This window comes from Nerophis lumbriciformis, linkage group LG21 (assembly GCF_033978685.3).
Source record: "Nerophis lumbriciformis linkage group LG21, RoL_Nlum_v2.1, whole genome shotgun sequence".
NCBI lineage: Eukaryota > Metazoa > Chordata > Actinopteri > Syngnathiformes > Syngnathidae > Nerophis > Nerophis lumbriciformis.
This window is the reverse complement of record NC_084568.2, coordinates 35,856,023-35,870,840: the sequence shown is the minus strand read 5'-3', so window position 1 is coordinate 35,870,840 and position 14,818 is coordinate 35,856,023. Positions and strand designations below refer to the sequence as shown.

Sequence of the window (14,818 nt, the reverse complement as noted above, 5' to 3'; positions counted from 1 at the left end):
CACCAGTGGCCCAAAGATGCGAAAGTGGCAAGAAATTGGACGTTTGTTCCGCACACTTTACCGACGAAAGCTATGCTACGACAGAGATGGCAAGAATGTGTGGATATCCTGCGACACTCAAAGCAGATGCATTTCCAACGATAAAGTCAAAGAAATCTGCCGCCAGACCCCCATTGAATCTGCCGGAGTGTGTGAGCAATTCAGGGACCTCGGTAACACGGCAAGCAATGGCGGCAGTTTGTTCCCGCAGACGAGCGAGCTAAACCCCCTGGATGTCTTGGCTCACACCGTCCCTTATGCCACCGAAGATGATCAAGAGAAGAATATCGACCCTACCTTCCCTGGCCTGCTGACATCAACTCCAAAACTGGACAGATCAGCTTTCAGGAAAAGAGCGCGGATGAGGGTATGTCTACAGAATATATTAATTGATGAAAATTGGGCTGTCTGCACTCTCAAAGTGCATGTTGTTGCCAAATGTATTTCATATGCTGTAAACCTAGTTTATAGTTGTTAGTTTCCTTTAATGCCAAACAAACACATACCAATCGTTGGTTAGAAGGCGATCGCCGAATTTGTCCTCGCTTTCTCCCGTGTCGCTGGCTGTCGTGTCGTTTTCGTCGGTTTCGCTTGCATACGGTTCAAACCGATATGGCTCAATAGCTTCAGTTTCTTCTTCAATTTCGTTTTCACTACCTGCCTCCACACTACAACCATCCGTTTCAATACATGCGTAATCTGTTGAATCGCTTAAGCCGCTGAAATCCGAGTCTGAATCCGAGCTAATGACGCTACAGCTTGCTGTTCTATGCGCCATGTTTGTTTGTGTTGGCTTCACTATGTGACGTCACAGGAAAATGGACGGGTGGTTAAAATCAGGCACTTTGAAGCTTTTTTTAGGGATATTGCGTGATGGGTAACATTTTGAAAAATACTTCGAAAAATGAAATGAGCCACTGGGAACTGATTTTTAATGGTTTTAACCCTTCTGAAATTGTGATAATGTTCCCCTTTAACTTTCTTGCCAATACGTTCAACTCTTCCTGATAGATAGGTAGGTAGGTAGATAGATAGATAGATAGATAGATAGATAGATAGATAGATAGATAGATAGATAGATAGATAGATGGATAGTACTTTATTGATTCCTTCAGGAGAGTTCCCTCAGGAAAATTAAAATTCCAGCAGCAGTGTACAAAATTGAGATCGAATTTAAAAAGTAAATAATGGGGGTATAAATGGAAACAAAATAGAAAAATATTACAATAGAATAATTTTTTTTTTAAATATACACCAAAATACATCCTCAAACATTTAAGTTTTTTGTCGTTTTCACCAAAAATCCCTTAAATGCGAAAAGTCATCCCTGAATGGATGAGTATGTCCTCAGTCACTTATATCTCCTCAAGTGTGCTTCACCTTGCCATTTCTACTCTTGGAATCGTTTTTTTGCTGGGCCTGCCCTTCCTTTTCCACCACATTGTTGAGGTTGTTGATGGAGACGGTGGGATCCACCCTGTTGGACCACAGCTCTGTCAGCGGCACCATCTCCTCCTCGCCGGCAAACTCCCGACTCCTCCTCTTGTTCCTCCTCGCCCGGCATTTGAGGATGCGCTGGCAGATGAGGTACGTAAACTCGCAGACGCAGATGAGGCTGCAGACCAGGGATGAGACCACCATGAAGATGGTGAAGATTTTCTTCTCCGTGGGCTTGGAAATGAAGCAGTCCACCGTGTTGGGGCAAGGATCCAGGGAGCACTTGGACAGTCGGGGCATGTCGAAGTCCTTGTAAAAGTAATGGAGGAGGTAGACGAAGCCGGTGTCGAACAGGATCTTGAAAATCAGGCTTACCTAATTAAACAGAAGTCATAGTTTACCATTCAGGGTCCAATATTATGCAACAGACACTTTTTGTTGGTTTCATTAGTAACATGGGTCCGTACAATCTGTTTACTTGTGAGAAAAATCTACCACATCTGTCAGAATAATTATATCTAAAAACTTTGTGTTCCAATGAGTTCCCGGCGAGCAGACAAAAGCTGTCTTTGATCTTACCAATCAAAAGGCTTGTAAAACTCCACTGTGTAGGATGGGAAGCGACATGAAGGTGTCAGTTTCTTTGATGTATTGTAATCCAGGAATATTTTGTCTTGACCCGAGATCTACAAAGCGGAGAGGAAGCAAGACCTGAACCCCCTCCAGGCACCTTTTCTTTGAACTGTTTTGTAACCAGAGGCGATGGCTGTTTACGACCCCCCTTCCTTTAGAAACAGCTGTTGCCATGTAATCAGGGAAAGTCCAAATAAAAGAGGAGGCTTACAATCTTTTGTCAGAGCGTGGTGGAAGACTGTACAAATGTTATTAAGTCGTCTGTTTCATCGCAAAATTCCACAGTATTCTGGACATCTGTGTTGGTGAATCTTTTGCAATTTGTTCAATGAACAATGGAGACAGCAAAGAAGAAAGCTGTAGGTGGGAAGCGGTGTATTGCAGCCGACTGCAGCAACACAAACACAGCCGGTGTTTCATTGTTTACATTCCCGAAACATGACCGTCAAGCTTTACCATTGGCCTGTGGAGAACTGGGACAACAGAGACTCTTACCAGGAGGACTTTGAGTTGGATACGCAGACGCGATACCGTGAGTACGCATGCAGCTGCGGCTTCCAAACATTTGATCGCTTGCCCGTACGTGCGTGCCGCTATGTGCATGTCACGTACGTAACTTTGGGGACTTTGGGGACATATATGTGCTGTATGAACTTTGGGGAGGTGAACGGTACTTTGGGCTGTGGGATTGAGTGTGTTGTGCAGGTGTTTGAGTTGTATTGGCGGGTTATATGGACGGGAGGGGGGAGGTGTTTGTTATGCGGGATTAATTTGTGGCATATTAAATATAAGCCTGGTTGTGTTGTGGCTAATAGAGTATATATATGTCTTGTGTTTATTTACTGTTTTAGTCATTCCCAGCTGAATATCAGGTCCCACCCGCCTCTCACAGCATCTTCCCTATCTGAATCGCTCCCACTGCCCTCTAGTCCTTCACTCTCACTTTCCTTATCCACAAATCTTTCATCCTCGCTCAAATCGCTCTCGCTGCTGGTGGCCATGATTGTAAACAATGTGCAGATGTGAGGAGCTCCACAACCTGTGACGTCACGCTACTCGTCTGCTACTTCCGGTACAGGCAAGGCTTTTTTATCAGCGACCAAAAGTTGCGAACTTTATCGTTGATGTTCTCTACTAAATCCTTTCAGCACAAATATGGCAATATCGCAAAATGATCAAGTAGGACACATAGAATGGACCTGCTATCTCCGTTTAAATAAGAAAATCGCATTTCAGTAGGCCTTTAATTCCTTGCTTCTTTGTCTGTTTAATAGATGTCATCAGTGTTTGAACCTGACAATATCCCTCAGTTGTTGGTGTCCTTTCAAGTAGAGGTGGGCGGATTAACACTTTGAATTGTACGGTGAAAAAAAAATGGCAGCCAAGTTGCCAGTTTTTACAGTGACGCCACACAGAGTGACTTTCAGGCTTATGCACACACACACGCACCCGTGGACTACTACTATACAGTTAAAGTTAAAGTTAAAGTACCAATGACTGTCACACACACACTAGGTGTGTAGAAATTATTCTCTGCATTTGACCCATCACCCTTGATCACCCCCTGGGAGGTGAGGGGAGCAGTGAACAGTGAATCATTTTTGTTGATTTAACCCCCAATTCCAAGCCTTGATGCTGAGTGCCAAGCAGGGAGGTAAGGGGTCCAATTTTTATAGTCTTTGGTATGACTCGGCCGGGGTTTGAACTCACAACCTACCCATCTCAGGGCGGACACTCTAACCACTAGGCCACTGAGTACAGATACATACAATTATTTTTCTGGTATCATTTGATATACGTGTAGGTCAGGTTTTTGCTAACATTTTATTGTCCATATTAGGTAGGAATAAAGGACGATACTTTATGCAAATCCATGGGTCTTTATCATTTTTATGTATCAATGTGATATGAGAAAAAATTAAGGTTGTAGAAAACGATTATCGAATGATTAGTACATGTCCAATAATAGAGGAGATAAGTCATTGCTGAATATTTGATAACATTCTGCATTATAGCCGTCTGGGCCTGGAGATTTATGTATATATATATATCAGTGACGTGCGGTGAGGTTGATGGCTGGTGAGGCACTGACTTCATCACAGTCAGATTTACAAACATATGAACCCTAAAGAGTATCTTATTCACCATTTGATTGGCAGTAGTTAACGGGTTATGTTTAAAAGCTCATACCAGCATTCTTCCCTGCTTGGCACTCAGCATCAAGGCTTGGAATTGGGGGTTATTAAATCACCAACAATTATTCCCGGGCGCGGCGCCGCTGCTGCCCACTGCTCCCCTCACCTCCCAGGGGGTGATCAAGGGGATGGGTCAAATGCAGAGGACAAATTTCATTACACCGAGTGTGTGTGTGACAATCATTGGTACTTTAACTTAACTTTAACTTTACACATACAAACTGTAGCACACAAAAAAGCACATTTAATAAAAAAAAAACGTTATTATGGTCTTACCTTTACTTATAAAATAAATCCATGAGCCGCTATTGTGCTGGATTAATGCAATCCCTGACGAGAGTGTTATATCAACTAAAGCCTTCACTTAAACTTTCCACGTACAAGATTGAATCTATTTAAAAAAGTGTAACCGAGGGTTTATAAATGTCGCCTATACTGTATGAAACTACAAAATAACAAACACGGAGGCTCCAGTTTACACGAGGACCACTTTATTTACATTCTTTCAAAAACTCCAACGTGTCGTCACTTCCGCTCTTAGCGCCTTCAAAATAAGAGCTCAAGGCATATACTGTATAACAGCGCATAACAGGAACTTAACATCACAAAGAGAAAAGCCCATAAAAATAGGTTACAAAAGTTATTTAATAAGAAGCCAAAAAGTGCAAAAACAATAATGTTTGTGTTGGAGGAGTTGTGAATTAGGTACACCTGCAGTGTGCAGGTGTACCTAATGTTGTGGCCCTGCCGTCATTCACAACTCCTCCAACACGAACATTATTGTTTTTGCACTTTTTGGCTTCTTATGAAATAACTTTTTTAAATAGATTCAATCTTGCACGTGGAAAGTTTAAGTGTGGGCTTTAGTTGATATAACACTCCCGTCAGGGGTTGCCGTGCATTCTACGGCGTGGGTGCAGGAGGCGAGCCTCAGCCAGTGCGTCTTTTGCAGCCGTTTTATGATCGCTCAGCACAAGAAATACTTTACACACATACAGTTGTTGACAAAATACACTGTACATTATATACCTCAGCTAACTAAACTATGGAAATGTATAATATAATTCATATAGCAATACGGTCTCACTGCACAGCAGACCAGCAGTTAGCCGAGTCCGCAATCCATGTTGAGGCACTGAGTGACGTGCCTCGACTGGCTGCTGTTCACCGCACCGTCTCTTCTCAGTATTTGAACGGCAAATGTGAAAATTCAGCGATTTTAAATAAAAATAATCTAACACGGGTGAAGTTAAATGGAAAATAACTTTATAGTATAATCACTGGATACATATAACAATTTAATAAAAAAAAAAAAATGTTTACATTTTTTTTCTTTCCATGATGGCAGGTGAGGCCCCGCCTCACCTGCCTATAGTGACTGCACGTCACTGATATATATATATATATATATATATATATACAGGTGTATATATATATATATATACAGGTGTATATCTATCAGGGCTGTAAATTTTTCGGCACCACACGATTCGATTCTTGGGGGTAACGATTCGATTTGGAGTTGTTTCTTGATTCAAAACTATTCTCAATTCAAAATCAATACAATACATTTTTTTTAATAACATTGGGTGACAGTTCTATGATGAACTACATTCCTCCATAAAATAAACAGCTCTGATAAATATCCGTAATATTAAAAAGAAAACTGGTTTTGTTTAATACAATGTAATAAAATAAAACCTTGGCAACCTCAGCCCCGGAAATAGGAGAGCCCAAAACAGATTCCCCAGGCACTGCTTCCTCATAGGAAGACGTGTTGGTGGGATTGAGGAGGTCTTCGAAGTACACGACATCCTTAGTCGAGGTCAGCAGAACACCATCCTCACCATAAATGGTGTTGACAGTGGACCGCTTACCCTTCCTGAGGCGGCGGACGGTGGTCCAGAATTGCTTCGAAGCCGTTCGGAAGTCGTTTTCCATGGCTTCCCTGAACTCCTCCCATGTCCGAGTTTCTGCCTCCTAGACCGCTGAAGCCACACACCGCTTGGCCTGTCGGTACCTGTCCGCTGCCTCCGGAATCCTATGAGCCAAAAGAACCCAATAGGACTCCTTCTTCAGCTTGACGGCATCCCTCACCGCTGGTGGACACCAGCAGGTTCTAGGATTACCGCCACGACAGGCACCAACCACCTTGCGGCCACAGCTCCAGTCAGTCGCCTCGACAATAGAGGTGCGGAACATGGTCCACTCGGACTCAATGTCCAGCACCTCCCTCGTGACATGTTCAAAGTTCTTCCGGAGGTGAAACTCTCTTTGACAGAAGACTCGGCCAGACGTTCCCAGCAGACCCTCACAATGCGTTTGGGCCTGCCAGGTCTGTCCAGCATCCTCCCCCACCATCGCAGCCAACTCACCACCAGGTGGTGATCGGTAGAAAGCTCCGCCCCTCTCTTCACCCGAGTGTCCAAAACATGAGGCCGCAAATCCGATGACACAACTACAAAGTCGATCACTGGTGCCAAGTGTACATATGGACACCCTTATGTTATAACATGGTGTTTTGTTATGGACAATCTGTTACGAGCACAACAGTCCAATAACAAAACACCACTCGGGTTCAGATCCGGGCGGCCATTCTTCCCAATCACGCCCCTCCAGGTTTCACTGTTGTTGCCAATATTAGCGTTGAAGTCCCCCAGCAGAACAAGGGAATCACCCGGGGTAGCACTTTCCAGTACTCCCTCGAGTGTATCCAAAAAGGGTGGGTACTCTGAACTGCTGTTTGGTGCATGAGCACAAACAACAGTCAGGACCCGTCCCCCCACCCGAAGGTGGAGGGAAGCTACCATCTCGTCTACTGGGTTGAACTCCAACGTGCAGGCTTTGAGCCGGGGGGAAACAAGAATTGCCAGCCCAGCTCGTTGCCTCTCACTGCGTGCAACGCCAGAGTGGAAGAGAGTCCAGTCCCCGTCGAGAGAACTGGTTCCAGAGCCCTTGCTGTGCGTCGAAGTAAGTCCAACTATATCCAGCCGGAACTTCTCCACCTCGCGCAGTAGCTCAGGCTCCTTCCTCCCCAGTGAGATGACGTTCCACGTCCAAAGAGCTAGCTTATGTAGCCGAGGATCGGACCGCCAAGTGCCCTGCCTTTGGCTGCCACCCAGCTCACATCGCACCCGACCTCTATGGCCCCTCCCAAGAGGGGTGAGCCCATTGGAGGGGGGACCCACGTTGCCACTTCGGGTTGTGCCCGGCCGGGCTTCATAGGGACAGGACCGGCCACCAGGCGCTCGCCATTGTACCTCAACTCCGGGCCTGGCTCCAGAGGGGGGTCCCGGTGACCCACGTCCGGGCGAGGGAAATCAGAGTCTCTGTTGTTGATTGGCAACACTAAATGGTCCCTAGTGTGTGACTGTGAGTGTGAATGTTGTCTATCTGTGTTGGCCCTGTGATGAGGTGGCGACTTGTCCAGGGTGTACGCCCCCTTCAGCCCGAATGCAGCTGAGATAGGCTCCAGCATCCCCCGTGACCCCGAAAGGGACAAGCGGTAGAAAATGGATGGATAGATGGACATGTAAAAAACAATGTAAACATCATCAGCCATGCTTACCAAGTAGGTCCACCACAGACCTCCACGTTTCTTCCCAGGGTTGGCGTAGTGTTTCCCCTTGTGCGTTAGGGTGTAGGTCTTGTTCTTCTTCTCGCGGTACTTGACGTGGGCCGTCACCAACAGGGAGGGGCAGGTGACGAAGATGAGCTGCAGGGACCACAGGCGGATGTGGGAGACGGGGAAGATGGCGTCGTAGCAGACGTTGTTGCAGCCAATCTGGGCCGTGTTACACGTGAAGCCCCGGCTCTCGTCGCCCCACACTTGCTGCGCCGCCACCACGAACACCAGCACCCGGAAGATGTAGACCATGGACAGCCAGACGCGGCCGAAGGCCGTGGAGTACTGGCTGACCCCGCTGAGGAGGAGCTGCAGTGCTGACCAGTTCATAGCCGCTGTCTGGCGGGGGTGGAGGAAGTTCCCAAAACGGCCGCCCCGACTCTACAAAGGAAGTGGACCGTGAGCGAAGGCTTTTTTGGGGGGGAAACATGACTTTTTAATCACCAAACCACAATAATGACTTTGTTTTGCATTTTTTCAAATCATTTATTTTACGTCTTCAAAGTTTTCCGAGCCAAAGACCAGCTGGCGGATTGCCATGAATTGATTAACGTGGACCCCGACTTAAACAAGTTGAAAAACTTATTGGGGTGTTTCCATTTAGTGGTCAATTGTACGGAATATGTACTGTACTGTGCAATCTACTAATACAAGTTTCAATCAATCAGTCAAAAAAGCTGGCAACTAGCATGGCTTTAATAGCTAGCTGCCAACTTGTGCACTAATTCAATAGCTAGCTGCCAACTTGTGCACTAATTGCTAGATGACAACTAGCAAGTTGATTGCTAGCTGGCAACTAGCTATGCCTCAATGGCTAGATAGCTGAAGACCAGCTAAAGACCAGCTAGCTGATTGACCAGCTAAACACCAGCTAGCCAGGTAGGTAGCTGACCAGCTAAAGACCAACTAGCATAGCTTTAATAGTAGCTGCCAACTTGTGCACAAATTGAATAGCTAGCTGTCAACTTGTGCACTAATTGCTAGATGACAACTAGAAAGTTGATTGCTTGCTGGCAACTAGCATAGCTTTAATAGCTAGCTGTCAACTAGTGCACTAATTGCTGGATCACAACTAGAAAGTTGATTGCTTGCTGGCAACTAGCATAGCTTCAATGGCGAGATAGCTGAAGACCAGCTAAAGACCAGCTAGCTGATTGACCAGTTAAATACCAGCTAACCAGCTGGCAATCAGCTAGCTAAAGACCAGCTAACCTGCTAGCTAGCTGACCAGCTAAAGACCAGCTATCTGACCGATCAGCTAAAGACCAGCTAGCCAGCTAGCAATAGGCTAGCAAAAGACCAGCTAAACTGCTAGCCAGTTTGCTAGCTGATCAACTAAAGACCAGCTAGCTGACTGACCAGCTAAAGACCAGCTAACCAGCTAGTCAGCTGGCTGACCAGCTAAAGACCAGGTAGCTGATTGCTAGCTGGCAACTAGCATAGCTTTAATAGCTAGCTGCCAACTTGTGTGCTAATTGCTAGATGACAACTAGCAAGTTGATTGCTAGCTGGCAACTAGCTAAGCTTTAATGGCTAGATGGCTGACCAGCTAAAGACCAGCTAGCTGATTGACCAGCTAAAGACCAGCTAACAGCTAGCAAACAGCTAGCTAAAGACCAGTTAGCTGATTGCTAGCTGGCAACTAGCTAAGCTTTAATGGCTAGATGGCTGACCAGCTAAAGACCAGCTAGCTGATTGACCAGCTAAAGACCAGCTAACAGCAAGCAAACAGCTCGCTAAAGACCAGTTAGCTGATTGCTAGCTGGCAACTAGCATAGCTTTAACAGCTACCCTCCAACTTGTGCACTAATTGCTAGATAACAACTAGCTGGCAACTAATGCATTTATTGCTTAGTGGCAAACAACAAAGTGCTAATAGCTAGCTACCAACTTTTGCACTAATCGCTAGCTGACAACTGGCAAGCTGACTGCTAGCTGGCAACTAGCCTAGCTTTCATAGCTCGCTGCCAACTCGTGCACTAATCGCTGGTTGAAAACTAGCAAGCTGATTGCTAACTGGCAACTTGCACAGCTTTATTTGCTAGCTGCCAACTTGTGCGCTGATTGCTAGCTGGCGACTAGCATAGCTTTAATAGCTAGCTGGCAACTAGTACAGCTTTAATAGCTAGCTGGCAACTAGCACAGCTTTATTTGCTGGCTGGCAACTAGTGCATTTATTGCTTATTGGCAAATAGCAAAGCGCTAATAGTTTGCTACCAACTGGTGCAATAATCGCTAGCTGACAACTAGCATAGTGCTAATAGCTACCTGGAGACTGCCACCCTAATTGCTAGCTGGCAGCTTGCAAATCACTCGCTATCTTAAACGCTAACATGAATATAATGATATCACCATTTGTTTATCATTATAAACCTGCACGATACAGGATTATCTTATTTTTATTTTATTTTTTTTAATAGAAAAATACAGTTTTTATCATTAAAGGAACAAACAACAAAACAATTCTATCATGGTTTCTCACATCAAAATAAAAACCCAACTACAATTTCAAGTTTGTACATTTTTTTTTTGCAATAAAAACAGGATTTGGAAGATTTTAAACTTCATTAAAAAAAAAGACAGTCTTCATGACAACAATAACGACTTTTTGGGATAAAAAAATCAAACTCAAGTTTGTATCACTCATGAAGCGAACAACAACAAAAAAAGCCTACATTATTTTTTTTCAGATTAAAAGAATACATTACATTTGGAGAGATATACTTTTTTTTTAGGAAAATAAATCCATCTATTATTTTGTCGAATTGGAATAATTTCCCTTTTTAAAAAAAATAGCTGACAATGTTCATGTTTATCATTATAAACCTGCAAGATACAATGATAAACAACATTTATAAACAAGTGAACAATCCATCATTGTTTTTTCAGATCAATGTGAAAACCTTAGTTAACTTTCAATGTTTTACTTAAAAAAAAAACTGAATTTAGAGGATTTAAAATTTTATTTAAAAAAAATGACAACAATAATGATTTATCTTTTTAAAAAATGTTTAATTAAAAAATAAAGTTTTTATCATTAAAGGAACAAACAACAAAACAATGGTATCATGGTTTCTCACATCAAAATAAAAACTCAACTACACTTTCAGGTTTGTACATTTTTTTTGCATTAAAAACAAGGGATTTTACACTTTATTTAAAAAAAGACAACTTTTTTGGATGAAAAAAAATCTAACTCATGGGAGAAAACAACAAAAAAAGCCTCCATTATTTTTGTTTCAGATTTAAAAACTACATTACATTTGGAGATACATGCTTTTTTTAGGCAAATAAAACCCTCTTGCAAGAATCTATTATATAGCTTTTGTCATTTTTTGTTCCTTTTTAGCTGACAAGTCCATATTTGAAGTATTTGATCCCTGCATGAAGTCAACATACCTTTTAGGTGGGAAAAGCCTTGAAAAGGAGTCGCTCCTTCAGGGACCGACTCGACTTGTGATCATGGTTCACCATTAAGGAACAAAAGGCGAAACATCGCCCAACACTGGTATGCACATTCCAATTAAACTTGTTTGGGGAACTGTCACAACACACACAACGAAACCAAACGATTGAAAAAATAAATAAATAAAAAAATACCCTTAAATTGTAAATGTGTAAATTTAGGTAGGCACTGGTTTGTTTATAATCTATGGGTTACTGCTTGCACTTTTACCTTTTCTGTAGGGACTTGTCACATGACTCGCTTCCACCAATCCACCTTTGACTGTCTTTTACCAATCAAACGCAGCCTGGAAGTCACATGACCACACAAATGTAACCAGCAAGGAATGCTGGGTGTGCCAGGGTGGAACAAGGAGTGCAGGACGTACCATATGACGTAGATGAAAATATGGTAATCATGTTTTTTTTTCATTCGGATCATGTCACTTCAATTCTGACCTGGAATTTCTATTTTGTTGACGGTAAACCAAACTTTTTTCACCATATAAAAAACCAAGTACCACCATCATGACCAACATTCAAATACAGTACCGTAGTAGGCCTAAGTATTCATTAAAAATAAGGCAAAGGTTTTATTTATGTGAATCTTTGTGAACCACACGATTCGATTTGATTCTTGGGTGTAACGATTCGATTCAGAATCGATTCACGATTCCAAAAGAGTCTCGATTCTAATACAATACTTTTTTAATAACATCGGTTCTATGATTAACTACATTCCTCCATAAAATAGATAAACAGCTCTGATAAATAAACCAAAAAAAACCTTTAGAAAAGTGGTTTTGTTTTATAAAATTCTACCCAAACATTTACTGAAAAGTTCAGTTTTTTGGAGGAAAAAACGCCCCCAAAATAAACGATTTTTGAATTTTTTTTAATCAATTAAGAATCGTTACAAAGAGGAATCGCGATTAATTCGACTTTTTATTTTTTTGAGACCCTTAATAATGAAAATACAGTAGCGTAGTAGGTCCAAGTACTCACTAAAAACATGGCAAAGGTTTTATTTAACAAGTATATTTAACGAGGCTTTGAATCTTTGGGCACCACGTGATTCGATTCGATTCTTGGGTGTAACGATTCGATTCAGAATTGATTCACGATTCCAAAAGAGTCTCGATTCAAATACAATACTTTTTTTTTAATAACATTGGGTGCCGGTTCTATGATTAATGACATTATTTCATAAAATAGATAAACAGCTCTGATAAATAAACAAAAACAAACATTAGAAAAGTGGTTTTGTTTGACAAAATTCTACCCAATAATTTACTTAAGTGACTGAAAAGTTCATTTTTGGGGGGAAAATATTTTAGAATTTTTTTTAATCAATTAAGAATCGTTACAAAGAGGAATCACGATTAATTCGTTTTTGGTTTTTTTGAGACCCTTAATAATGAAAATACAGTAGTGTAGTAGGCCCAAGTACTCACTAAAAACATGGCAAAGGTTTTATTGAACAAGTATATTTAATGGGGCTGTCAATCTTTGTGCACCACACGATTCGATTCGATTCTTGGGTGTAACGATTCGATTCAGAATTGATTCACGATTCCAAAAGAGTCTCGATTCAAATACAATACTTTTTTTTTTTAATAACATTGGGTGCCGGTTCTATTAACGACATATTTTCATAAAATAGATAAACAGCTCTGATAAATAAACAAAAACAAACATTAGAAAAGTGGTTTTGTTTGACAAAATTCTACCCAATAATGTGAATGAATAAAGTGATTGAAAAGTTCATTTTTTGGGGAAAATATTTTTTAATTTTTTTTAATCAATTAAGAACCGTTACAAAGAGGAATCACGATAAAACATTTTTTTTTTTGAAACCCTTAATAATGAAAATACAGTAGCGTAGTAGGCCCAAGTACTCACTAAAACATGGCAAAGGTTTTTTGAACAAGTATATTTAATGGGGCTGTGAATCTTTGTGCACCACACGATTCAATTCGATTTTTGGGTGTAACGATTCGATTCAGAATTGATTCACGATTCCAAAAGAGTCTCGATTCAAATACAATACTTTTTTAATAACATTGGGTGCCGGTTCTATGATTCATGACATTCTTTCATAAAATAGATAAACAGCTCTGATAAATAAACAAAAACAAACATTAGAAAAGTGGTTTTGTTTTATAAAATTCTACCCAAACATTTACTTAAGTCAGGGGTGCTCAATACGTCGATCGCGATCTACCAGTCGATCGCAAAGGTAGTATTGGTAGATCGCATTACAGTAAAAAAAAAAAAAAAAAATTTTTTTTTATTTTTTTTATTTTTTTTTATGTAATGCAAATTTACGCCAGCCTATCATCCACCCCGTCTTTTGATTGATAAACAGGGCAGCCAGTCAGGTGACATCTTCGTTTTTCTGACACTTAGGTCACTGCGCATGCGCAAACAACGGCGCTCAGTGCAGCAAAGCTAACAAGCTTGTCAGCGAGTTACCGCCAATTTTCAGCCTTCGTTTTTTTCTCTTAAGTATATAAAAATGAGTGGGGGAGCTGGACCAAGTAAGAAGACAAAAACGTATCACTTTCATACGGAATGGGAATCTGCCATCGCAATACCAAAGAAGGGAAATGTGGAGCGGCATTTTCGGACTATTCATGGAAAATACGACACCGACTTCCCGCTGAAAAGCGAGCTGAGAAAGAGAAAGGTGAAGGAACTGAAATCCCAGTTGTCCGGACAGCAGTCATTTTTCACACAACAAACTTCAAAAGCGAAAGTCGGCACCGAAGCATCATTCCGGGTGAGTCACATCATCGTTAATAACAAGAAGTCCTTCCAAGACGGAGAGATGGTAAAGGAGGCATTCGTTGAAGCAGCTGACTCATTGTTTCGAGACTTTAAAAATAAGGCAGAAATATTATCTTCGATCAAAGCTCTCCAGCTGTCAAGATGTACAGTTACACGGCGCTGTGAAGCCATGGCTGAGGATTTAACCCAGCAACTTTGGACGGACATCGGAGATTGCGAGTGTTTCTCACTGCAGTTGGACGAATCTACGGACGTGAGTGACACAGCCCAGATGTGCATTTTCATCCGTATGGTGTTTAGTGATATCACTACAAAAGAAGAGCTATTAACATTACTGCCCATGAAAGAACAGACGCGAGGAGAGGACATATTTCAATCGTTTAAAAACTTTGTGGAGAAAACTCAGCTCCCAGTGTACAAACTGATGTCTATCACCACGGATGGAGCCCGCAATGGTTGGCCGCTTGAATGCATTTATTGCCAAGTGCAGACAGGACGATGATTTCCCGGACTTCCTAAATTACCATTGCATAATCCACCAACAAGCGTTATGCGCTAAAATGCTCAACATGAAGGAGATCATGGATGTTGCAATGAAGATCGCCTGTTCTATTCGCGCCAGATCTCTTCAAAGACGGTTATTTCGTGCACATCT

The 14,818-nt window shown here is 42.0% G+C and overlaps 1 protein-coding gene across 1 annotated transcript; it reads right to left on the bottom strand.

The window, feature by feature from the left end:
* Window positions 1–1,135: 1,135 nt before the first annotated feature.
* LOC133621317 (gap junction beta-4 protein-like) lies at window positions 1,136–11,591 on the bottom strand. Its single transcript, XM_061983345.2, has 3 exons — window positions 11,329–11,591; window positions 7,873–8,310; window positions 1,136–1,851 (listed from the first exon to the last, which is right to left on the bottom strand). The coding sequence occupies exons 2-3, from the start codon at window positions 8,257–8,259 to the stop codon at window positions 1,405–1,407; spliced, it is 834 nt and encodes a 277-aa protein (XP_061839329.1). The 5' UTR covers window positions 8,260–8,310; window positions 11,329–11,591; the 3' UTR covers window positions 1,136–1,404.
* Between the last annotated feature and the right edge of the window lie 3,227 nt (window positions 11,592–14,818).

What these genes read in the sequence shown, in the direction of transcription:
- LOC133621317 (XM_061983345.2), bottom strand. Translation starts at nt 8,259, where the DNA reads ATGAACTGGTCAGCACTGCAGCTCCTCCTCAGCGGGGTCAGCCAGTAC. An exon ending in GTCTGTGGTGGACCTACTTG is followed by an intron (nt 1,852 to 7,872) that starts GTAAGCATGGCT and finishes CTGTTTAATTAG; the next exon opens with GTAAGCCTGATTTTCAAGAT.